This window comes from Mytilus edulis, chromosome 14 (assembly GCF_963676685.1).
Source record: "Mytilus edulis chromosome 14, xbMytEdul2.2, whole genome shotgun sequence".
Taxonomy (NCBI): domain Eukaryota; kingdom Metazoa; phylum Mollusca; class Bivalvia; order Mytilida; family Mytilidae; genus Mytilus; species Mytilus edulis.
The window spans coordinates 40,264,948-40,277,186 of NC_092357.1; the positions used below are offsets into that span (position 1 = coordinate 40,264,948).

Genomic DNA, 12,239 nt, shown 5'->3' on the forward strand with positions numbered 1-12,239 from the left:
GGATCCAATTGAACTACCATAGGAACCAGCATAGTGCATACAAATTAAGCTAAAAATCATACACACGGACATTGCTACGATTTGTTTGCTTAACATACAGTTTTAAATGCTTCTAGATAAACATATACCAATGGATTTATACGTTTTATTTCTATCAATTTTCAGCTGCCATAGAGTTAGGAAGAAGAAACATATGTTCAAAACATAAATTGGAAACATCACTTTATATTTGAAAGATTTGATTTGTTAGATAGCTTTACACATAAACATGTCCATCTTAATTTTCAATTGGAGTTTCGATTTTAGGAATTCAAGCACTAATTGATTTACATTTATATGTTTCATATCATAAATTTTACTTCAGTTAATTTGTTTAATCAATATAAACATAGATATGTCTTTCTCAATTTCCACTAAACCATGGTTCAAATCTGTAAGATATAATGCTTTTTTTAACTTTAAGTTAGATATTTAGAATAAATATATGCATAAACATGTCTATCACAATTGTCGTTAAAAACTTACCATGAAGAATTTGCAACAAAAAAAAATCAGTTTTAATGTGTTCGAAATCATACATTTTAAACCTAAGATGAATTGTTAATATCTTGCACGTGTTGTTTTTTGTAAGTTTCATGTGCAACATCTTCATCATTATAAGAAAAACATGGATACTATCTCTACAGCTGTCAAAATTTAATCTGTAAAACTTTTAACATGTTCAAGTTACATAAGAATGTCTACATTCCTTTTTTCTTAGGGGTCTCACAACCAGTAAACAAAATAAAATTGATAAATCAAATTAAACTTTTATAAAAGTCAGTAAGAGTATATTTTCTTTTGTTAATAAATCAACTCATATATACCAGGATTAATGTTTACACTTACGCCAGACGCGCGTTTTGTCTACAAACGATTCATCAGTGACGCTCGAATAAAAACATGTTTAAAAAACCAAAAAAATTACGAAGTTGAAATGCATTGCGGACCGAAATTCCAATTTATAATTGTACATCAACAACTATATTATCATATATTTATTTTTGCAATTTTTCATGTACAGCACAATTCAAACGAAATGAGCTTGTCTTTGCCTTTATCGCATTATGCCAAAGTTTGTTTTCAATTAGTTTATACCCCGGTATTGCAAATACTAAAAAGGAATGTATATATCAAAATAGATAACACAATATGATGCTTACTAGATATAGTTCAAACTCAAATATTGTCGATTATAGACAGGAGCCTGTACATGCTGTAATTCCGTGGTTGTCGTTTGTAGCTGTATATCATATTTGCTTTTTCGTTTATGGTTTTGTACATTAATCAGGTCATGAAATTGTTTTGTTTTAATTGTTTCATTTTTGTGCTTATCAGGCCTTTTAGTGCTAACTATTCTGTATGGGTTTTATTTGCTGCTGATTACTGTACGGTAAACATATTGTCAACGTATATGCCATTTGGTCTATGGTTGAGAATTACAATCACATCGCCTAATTTTTTATAAGTATCTTGATAAATGATACAAGTTAACCGCTGAACGATTTTGTTCACGTTCTGAATATGAATGAAATTTCAGCAGTTCAACATTAAGAAAACAGTATTTACTTTATCAAAATATTTTATGATCAGAAGCTTAACGTTTGGACAGAAAATCCCGCAAAATGTAATTGAACTATCTTGTTCACGTTCTGAATATGAATGAAATATCTGCAGTTCAACATCAGTGAACCGGGAAATTTTCGCAGTAGTTTAACAAAATGGCCTGATAACAAAATAACGTCAGCCAATCAGAAGACGCGTTACATCCAAAATTGAATTATATATATATAGATAGAGTAGAATTTTTCTAAATATAATTAAAACTTGATAACATTTTTCTTACTAATGGTTTATAATATTGAGAGAACTTTTATCAAAACGTTAAAATTCAGCGTGTCAGACGTAACAGACTACGGTGACCTATAGTTGTTAATGTCTGTGTCATTTTGGTCTTTTGTGGATAGTTGTCTCATTGGCAATCATACCACATCTTCTTTTTTATATTCATATTTGTTACTGCTTCATTTAAATAAAAATATTAGACTTCTACCTTCTTTTTTGAACAAAACTAAATTGCAAGTTATTACATTTAATAGATAATAAACTTTCAAATGTTTTTTTAAACACAGTGTTACAATTTGTTTGATACATTTCATTTAACAAATTGCTGCAAATTTAATGTTCTTTTCTTTTGTCAACAAAATTCTTTAGACCCTGAATTTCAACAAAGTCTTCTTCTTCCTCATCACTACTCGTTACATTACGGGAATCGACGAGACTTGTGGCTCCTCCTGAAACAGTCACATCGGTGTATACTGTTCTGTTCTCAATACCTATGATATGCACAACATCGTGTGTCGAAGTTGGAGGGAAAATAACGTCTGCATAATATAACTGACCTGTCTGAAACACAAATGACACCTTATACTATAAAAAAAAAAGATGAAAGTATGGTTTCCAGTGAGACAAACTAAACTTTGCAGATACGAAAAGTGTACGAAAATGTCAAAATCTCAACATGTTTTTGCACGTAATGTAAATTTGAAACACTTTCGAAAACAGAGAAAACAATAACATAGACATACAAAGATCAACATTCAATAATCACCCCGTGTCTTTTTTTATCCCTTTTCAGCATTTGATATTGTTATGCAAGGATCCCTTCAGAGGCATGTGACGGAAAACAGCAACCTATGTGCAAAATATTTTGTATATTTATTTACTGATTGGTATGATTTGTGGACTGCAAAATGTACAGTACATGTATGTCAAGCCAGTTTTTAAAATTCTTCAGCCCCTCAGATTTAGTATCGATCCACAAATTATACTTGAGTAACACGGCAAATGCTTGAGGTGAAGGGATTTGTGCCTTTTGAGTATTGAAGCTTGCATTATTCAGTAATTTATTTTTTATTTTTGTAAGAATTTGGTTCCGAGCGTTCCTAGCCTCCTGGTTAAAGCATTTTTTTTTGACAAGCGCAGTGCCTGACATAACTAAAGATTTTACGTTGAGTGGAGTTTTTACTCTATCCACAATTTAATAATAAGACATTGAATATGGTGCTTACCATATTTATTTTAAATTCACACCTAGTGTGTGAACATTTTCCACAATCGAGGTTGAAATATTTTCAGTAATTTTGTTTTTAAATATAACTTTCTTTGCGGAAAAGGTCTTATTAATGAAGGCCATATAGTGACCTGTATTTGATTATATCAAATGTCCTTATCTTACTTTAGGGAATATGTGTTGCTCATTAATGAAGGCAGCACGGTGACTTGCATACGTAGTTGATTACAACTCTGTGCTTAGGTATTTTTGGTTGTCGTATTGGCAGTCATGTCATAACTTTACAAACGTTTTTTAATTCTTTTTATTCAGTAAAATGGAATGATAATAATAATGATTATGATAAAAACGATAAAATACAATGCTTAGTACTCGAATGTATCTTACCAATGGACCCGAATTCTGTTCTCGTATATATGAGCTGCGGTTATAATCTGAAAAAAATTAAATGATTTGTGCTGTAATGCAGAACGCTTTCTCATATTGAGTAACGTTGTCAAATTCAAATATTTCCATGTGCAAATTGACGAATTGTACAACCTGAAAAATGATCAATTAAGCAGTTTACATTAATAAATATTCAATAATGAATATGAAAGACTAGTTATTTGTCTAGAATTTCCTTACCAAAAACTTCTACACTAGTTTGAACTGGTGTTGTTCGAACATCTACCGACTGAGTTGCAGTTTGATACACAATATTTTCAACAGGCACTGGTTGTCCTAGAACAAGAATGAAAACATTACATTAGTTGCGATACAGATCTATTGAAAGTTGAAATGCAAAATATAAACATAACAAAACATAGCAAAAAAGGAGGCTGATTGTTAGCCCGTTTGAATTCTTCTTTGTAGCATCATTTAAAGAGATTTCGCATCAATATTGCTTTATTAGTAACCCCTCCTTTTTCGTATTTGTGCTATGAAATTCAGTGCAAAATTTTCATACTTATATCAGAAATGCACGGATAACAACATATACCGATTGTTAACATTATTATCGCGGAGTTCGCCATTTACATGTAGTACTTGTACCAACAAATTCAAAGAAACTGTTTCTATCAATAATATAAATTAACTCATCATAGATACCAGTATTGAAATTTTATATTCTTATAACATATGTTTGTTTTAAAGGTATACTCGACTGGCGAATGAAATAAAATATAACAGTTATTCGCCGCGGTTTTGTGGTACATACTTGGGTTCACATGACATACTTTTTTCAGCTCACTCACTGTCAGGAATGTGTGTTTCTTGAATATTCTTGCTGGCATTTGGTATAGATCAAAGTGTAAAAGAACACATAAGGACTAAGCTGAGACACACTTGCTATAGAAACAAATTAAATCAAAAAGTTAATATATTTTGAAATAATTCATCTAGAGTAATTGTGAGCTATATTGGTGTCCTTTTGTTTTCAAAAATTATTTGGATTTTTTTATTCTCTAAATGACAAAAGTTTACCTTCTATTGACTCTAACTCTGAGATATTCTCTGATATTCTGAAAAAAGTATAAATCAAAACCAACATGACGAATTGTACACCAACAATATTATTTTTCAAAAGAACACTTTGAAGGATTTAAACAATACATAAAATGAGACAGAGGAGCAAAAATTAAAAAAAAAATATGGGAGTTGTAAAAAAAAAAAAGGAAAAAGAATATGTTTTTCCAGAAAGGGTGCAATAAAATGCTATAGATTGAAAAAAGCTAATTATGTTGACAAGGTTTTTACCACTTTACCTTCTGTTTCTCTTTCTTCCCAGGAAAACTGTAATAAAATATTAAAGTGCATTTTAAATCTGCATGGACTAAACCTACATCTATGGATTTCTTTTCTAACAATAGTACTGACAGTGGCGTAAAACAACAATAAATCAAACAATCAATATAAATATGTATATCAGTAGGTGTGTAAACGCAAGTTGAAAATTAAGGCTTAAAAAATAGACGATGACGAAACATTTATTGTTGCGCAGGCAATATTTTGAAATACGTACTTAAATGTCAACAGTCCACCAGTTTGAATATTGATCAAGTGTGAGAGTCTGGACAGAGTACATGTACATATAATAGAGGTAACAAAATATGCAAAATGGAATACAATTGACAAAAAAAAAAAGGATTAGAAAAAAGTGTCAAAAAGAAATGAATGACCCTATTCAGACACTTTATTCTTATTCATTTAAAAAAAAATCAAATTAGAAATCATATATTCTTCGATTCTTGCAATTTATTCACTTTTAAATTTTACATGTAGATAAGGCAAAGTTTCTCTCCCTATTAAATTAACCAAATGTCTCCAACCCTTATCCCATAGGTTTTATATCACAGGGCCTAACTATTGTTTGTTTAATGCTAAATAAACTCATCATAGATACCAGGACTAAATTTTGTATATACGCCAGACGAGCGTTTCGTCTACAAAAGACTCAGTAGTGACGCTTGAATCCAAAAAAGTTAAAAAAAATAAATAAAAAAAAGCCAAATAAAGCACGAAGTTGCAGAGCATTGAAATTCAAAATTCCTAAAAGTGTTGCCAAATATAGCTAGGGTAATCTATGCCTGACGTAGAATTAATTATCGCCCTTAACATGTTGTAATATTTGCCACTGGACATTCACCAACCAAAAAATCAATCAAACATAATCGGATGATTGGGTCTACAGAAGTAGTATCGACCCTCTGCTAGTAGTTGACAATAATACTGTGTAATGCGTCCGATCCGCTATACACAAAGCTGTAAAAATAGATCTGAGAACAAAGATGTAAAAAGTAATCTGAGAAGAACTCTGTTATTCTAATGAATGTTACCTGCTGCTCCTGTAATTGGGACACACATTACCACAAGTATTGCCAAGATAAGTACCGCAATTTTTGTTTCACCAGTTTTCTTCTCTTCTAAAGATATAAAATAAATGATGTAACAATACTCTATAAAATAGTTACTGTAAGACATTTATTCAATAATATATCGACTAAAGCAATATGGTTAATACTAGTTGTACTGTTTCTTTTTGAAGCTTTTAGGTTTATCTTCCTATTCGCAATGACACAAACACTTAACAGTTGGATTTTGAAATATGTCTGTGGTACGTTGCTGATATTAAATAAAATGTATTCTGCAATGAAACATTTTTTGGACGGACGAAAAATTCGTCATATTCAAAATATATGTCAAAGTATTTTTGTTGGTTTTATAGGCGATCCGCGTATAAACAATGTTGATCTTCTTAGATATCAAAGAATACCTTTTCACAAAAAAATCAGAACAAAATATCAGTGTTATATAATAGTGCAAGATAAAAACAATTAGTGTACTACGTTATTGAAAAATAAATATTTTATTCTGAATCTCTACTAAGCAGCGAAGCATTAGTGTTCTTTTTCTTTATTTTTCTTGCATACCTATTTGTTTTATGCTGGTTAATTTTATAATTCTATAAACGTAAACAATGAAAGAAATATGTATGTACATGTATATGCACGGCTTTAAATTAAATATTAAAACAAATTAGTTCTTTTTTATAAATGAAGCACATGAAGCTTACCTATATCGATTGGGCCTGATGTTATATTTACTACAAAACTGCTATTGCTGTAACCATTACACAGTGTTACAGTATAGTCCTGACGATTACTCTTATCAGATATGTTGAAGCTCAAAACGATTTCCATGGTTTCGACTGATATTTCAGTTCCATGGAAAACCATAGTACTGTTAATATGTGTAATCTGTATGGAAGCTGTTATATCCTTATTTCCACTCTTAACATTATTAGATTCTATCTCTGAGGTACTGTATACAATGAATTTCAAAATAAATGTTTTCCCTGGTTGACTATACTGCTCATGTTCAATTTTCGTCATAAATATGGGCGGTCCTTTGAAAAAACGTTATTTTGTCATTTGGATAATTAATGAAAAACGTAAAATATAGAACTCGCAATATAACCTTTTATACAGAATATGCAATCTATGGTCTTAACTGCAGATATTCATGATATTGGCCAACTTTGGTCAAACTGAATAGTTCTAATTAAACATGTCCTGCTTTCCCACCAAACTAGTAGTTCCATCTATAAGTAAAAGTATTGACGAGTTTGTTGTTTAAGTGCTTGAATTTGTTTTGGGATTTTTATAGCGTAATATACAGTATGTGTTTTGCCCATTGTTGAAGGTCGTATGGTAATTTATTGTTACTTGTATCTACGCAAGTTAGTCTTTGATGAATGTTGTCCCTTTGGCAATCCTTGAACAAATTATGAACATTTTGAAGGGATGGGGACGAAGGGGTTAGTGTTCGTCATTTGGAAAGCTCTGAATGCATGGCCTCCTTTAGTTGTATTTGTAGATATCAAAATAAATGTCAGTGTAAGCATGGCATATCTGCTAGAAATACTAAAGAACAGAGTTTGCAAACTCTGCTTTGGCTAAAACAGTGTGTGTGTTTTTTTGTGAGTGTTCTATCTGACCTATCTATTTCGTTTGAATCTATAAAGAATCAGATGGTTTATAAACATATCGATGCTCTTTGTGAATACATCTTACCATTTGACATAACGAAGATCTTTCCGGTCTGAAAACTATTTCCAAAACTATCAACTACTCTATTTGACGCCGTACATGAATATATACCGTTGTCCTGGTACCTTTCAACCTTATTTGCAATTGGCGGTAAAGTTACTTTGCCGTCAGTTGAAGGATTTAAGTATCTAATGTGTTCGCCAAAGAACGAAAGATGATGCCATATACCATATGAATATGTTGCAGGTACCCCGTATGCAAGACACTGTAGGGTTCGTGACAAATCAGTTTCTGTAAAATGTATGCGTTGATTAGGAATATTTGGAGGATCTAAAAGAATGAATTACAAACAAACTCGTCAAGTTTATAGATATCAAAATAAGTATTCCATTAAGGGTTGGTGTATTTCTAAAACAAAATTTTGTTTGATATCACGTTGTTTTGCGATGTAATACGTAGAACTTTATTCAGATAGATGCTCTCTGATATTGCAATAGCTTTCATAACTATTTATGGATTCCGAATGGTTCGTTCCTAGTGATTGTTTTTAAATTTAATTTTTAAGAATGAATTTTGGTAAAATTTCACATCGACAGGGTAGATGCAAAGCTAAACCTGTTAAACCTTTTTGTTTTGACATTCACCAAAACGTTTATTCCTTGTAAAGGTTTTACGGAAACGCTTGGTCGTTTGTGTGCTTTATCGGTTGTATTGATACCGTCTTGAAACAAAAGGAAATATGGAATTTAAAAATTCCGAACTTTAACAAAACTACATGTAACTTTGTCTTCAGATATTGTTTTTGGGGCAAATACCAGTCATTAGAAGAAAGCTCTATTGCCTTGCGACCTAGAATCAACAGTTGGCTCGACATGTTTTTGTTTGCAAATCGCAATCCTCAACATGTTCAACAGTGATTGTTTTTAAAAAGACACATTTAACAATATCGAATACAAAATTTGAAACTTTAAACTTACATAAAACTGTAATAATGACCTCATCATGTATTGTTCCAATCTCGTTTTCAGCAAAACATGAGTAACTACCGCTATCTTCACGACTCATATTGATAATTTTATGACATAAGACGTTTGTATCATACTTTGAAGACAGTAATCTACGTCCCATGTTCCACCATAGTTCTAGTGTTGGCGGTCGACTCTCGGAGCTGCAGCAGAGTGTTACAGATTGTCCCTCAATAACACTGTTTGGTGTAAAGTTCATAGACAAATACGGTTTATCTACAAAAATAATTAACATATGATTGGCATTGATTAATCGATCTTCGGCAATTTTTTAAGGAAGTTCCAAACATATGTTCCTATTCAAATGCATTGATAGTTGACAAAATGGAGGGTACAAATCATGTGGAACCCCTACCCTTGATCCGCGACTGCCCAATAAGATTTCTATAGATGGTTATGTCTATGCTTTACTAAATCAAATGTTTCGAACAATTACATATCGGTTGATTCACAACAGCACACCATTTAAAGAGAGAAGGGCGATATAAATTGGTCAGTGCTCGATGAAAAACGGCGAAAAGACAAACAACAGTCCATAACATACTAATCACTGAAACTAAAAGTCTAGATACACGAACTTCACCTTAAACCGGCAATGAACCAATCATGTGCTCCGTAATTATCAGTTGTTCCTTGTCTACTTTTTGTTTGCTTTATGCCATGCAACCCTTATGATTAACAGACATACACGTAAAAGACAAAATTCAAATGAAAATAAAAATCTGGATGACAAACGTATATACAAGAATTAATCTGAAGTTGAACTCACAACTGATATCAAGCATAACACTGGTCTTCCTCCTTATACGAACAGCCAAATTATACATGTCACACGAAAACGTTGAACCGTGATCTTCTTTCCTTGGAATAAGAGAATATACTAGAGAACCATGCCTTGACTCTTTTACGATCAGTCCATCTCTTTTCAGAACTGTTCTGGTATATGCGAACGGACACTGCAAATGAAGAGGCTTGTTAACTATTCCCGGAATAATTGATGTCGTTCCCGTTATGATATTAGAACGGTATGGTGAACCTGGATGTACACAAGCTATAAAAAGGAAAATTAAATTAAACGACTATGTAATGAGAAGTTACATAAATTAGAAATTACTCATTCACACACTCAGTCAAATTTGGCAAAGGTCAATCGCACAAGAACCTGACGTGAAAATCAGCTCAAACGAGCTTATACGTGAATTTCATGTGAACTAGATATCCATGAATCTCACGGGAACTTGTTGAAAAGATGTATGAATTTTACCTAAACTTCAACAACAAATGCTATTGTTCATCATTTTTTATTTAAATTTGAAAATTAAGATGTTATTTGAATAACGTTTTTTTTTAAATTCATGTGATTTTCATACGAGATTCATGTGCAACTCGCATGAAATCGTTTCCCCTTATATTCACTCGCAAGCTCGTTTAAGTTGCAATTCATGTAATTTCAAGTTAGAATCTCAATTCACGTGAAAATTTATGGTATACGTACTTTTTTTTATTATTGTAATGTAAGAAGTTGAAAGGTTCTGTAGGGTCTCTAGGAGTCAAATTAAACAAACATCTCGCCAAACAATCAATATATGAGTGTCAAAGAACTCAGACTCACGCTATGTCATGATTTTTCCTAAAATAATGATTACATTTTCAGTAAATTTAGTCAGGAATATGACAGTTCTTGTCCATTCGTTTTTTATGTGTTTTTGTCATTTGATTTTGCCATGTGATTATGGACTTTCCGATTAGATTTTCACTGAGTTCAGTTGTTTTGTGATTTTACTTTTAACATATATCAAGAAATTGCATGTTTTACAATGTAACTCCTGCGTATTGGCCAATTCTTGGGTTCTGGAGTGGATGGAAGAAGGGTATCTCAACCTTTGTGCCTTTTTTATTTATAATTAAGCCATCATTTTATATCCATTGTTTTTATTACCTTGATATTCTGTTTCCCTTTTTCTAAATTATGTTGCCCTCAATTCCTATATTAATTTTATTCTGTATTGTCTATTCTGTAAACACAATTTAGACCATCGATATAGCCAAAGAACCGTTGAAAGTCAGAGAAAGAGAAAAATGTTGTATATGTAAAATAAATACCTGTGTTATACAAAACTAATATCAGAACCTGCCAGCTATGCCGTATAAAATTGTCAATTTTCTTCATCCTTTGAATGTAATAGTTACAACTTCTAAAATTATTATGATAATGAATATTACGCCGAAGCCAATGATTATGTTTCTTTATACTCTTGACTGATTGAACCAATAATAACCAAAACTAAAATTTATGATGGTCTGTATTAAGGAAACAATTGTTATTAATCTATTTTTTTCATTATTGGTCGGAAAGACAAGTCAATTGAATTCAAATCATTAAGTATTGAGTGCGTGAAGTAGAACAATGTGATTGGGATGAATCATCATGACTGACTGTTTGTAATGCTTCCTGTTTTCTTTAATTTTTTATTCATGGTCATATAAGGACAGCACGTTTGATTACAGCAAAACAGATTATTAAAACTAAGAGGAGTTAGATTTATAAACGTTACAGCATTGAAAACAAATATTGAGATAAAAAAAAAAGCATTTAAGTTTAGGACATCATTAATTCTATATTTTAAAGTAACTGAAATATCCAAATGTTTCGCTCTCGCTGGATTTTGATTATTGATGTTGTTTCGTGTCGCTATGTTGATATCTCATTGACCTTTGACTCTCTTCTCCTTATATTTATATGAACAATAGGCAAAATGATTATTTTGTGGGTTTTTTTACGATGCAATTTATCGTACAGGAAACTTAATTTGATGTCAATAAAATTCAAGGTGCATAACATTAAATGTTGTTTACGTATTTAGACGCAGATAAAAATTGCATTCTGCTATTTCAGTCTTTAAACATGGAAGTATAATTGATTTGAATGCAGCATGTGCAAGTCAATCTGCACTACTATTAACATAATACAGGGAAAATTAAAAATGGTAATAATAAACCAGCAAAGAATTATTTTAGACGCAGAATATTAAGTCTACAAACCTTTTCATAATGAAGAAGAAGAATAAAATGAAATTGTGTATCTTTATTTTAACATTATTGAAAACTGTGTATGAAAATTTAGCTACATATTGTTATAATCGGTAATTTATAACGGAACGGTAATCAACATGATCATGCAGCAACAATAAAATGACAATTAATTCAGATTAAGTGTAATGCTTTCCATTTCAGTCCAACCTCATTTGAACGATCCAGTCACGTCGTTAAGTGTAGGGATATGTATATTGCTACTAGCAGCGAATATGCTTATATGAGCGTTATTTAAATGAGTTTCTAGACTTTAGTATTTCTGCAAAAGCAGTTGCTAGGTCAGCAAACAGAGCTTTTGGTATGGTAGTACCAGTCGCTTGAGAGTACGATTTAATATTCAAATTTAGTTTTTACTTTAAATTTCAATTGTGTGATAATTGTTCCTTCCTTGTAAACTAGACATAAGGAAACATATAGAAATGTGATTCATTGATTAATTTGTAAACACAATCGAACACAAACCAGTCGCAAAAAAAT

General features: G+C 31.4%; 1 protein-coding gene across 1 annotated transcript; it reads right to left on the reverse strand.

Annotated features, from left to right (window-relative positions):
- Nucleotides 1-2,174: 2,174 nt before the first annotated feature.
- On the reverse strand, nt 2,175-10,901 carry LOC139502960 (uncharacterized). The gene is made up of 11 exons (XM_071292624.1): nt 10,773-10,901; nt 9,439-9,720; nt 8,622-8,885; nt 7,669-7,974; nt 6,669-7,001; nt 5,932-6,018; nt 4,861-4,888; nt 4,580-4,617; nt 3,740-3,835; nt 3,500-3,546; nt 2,175-2,445 (listed from the first exon to the last, which is right to left on the reverse strand). The coding sequence occupies exons 1-11, from the start codon at nt 10,837-10,839 to the stop codon at nt 2,218-2,220; spliced, it is 1,776 nt and encodes a 591-aa protein (XP_071148725.1). The 5' UTR covers nt 10,840-10,901; the 3' UTR covers nt 2,175-2,217.
- Between the last annotated feature and the right edge of the window lie 1,338 nt (nt 10,902-12,239).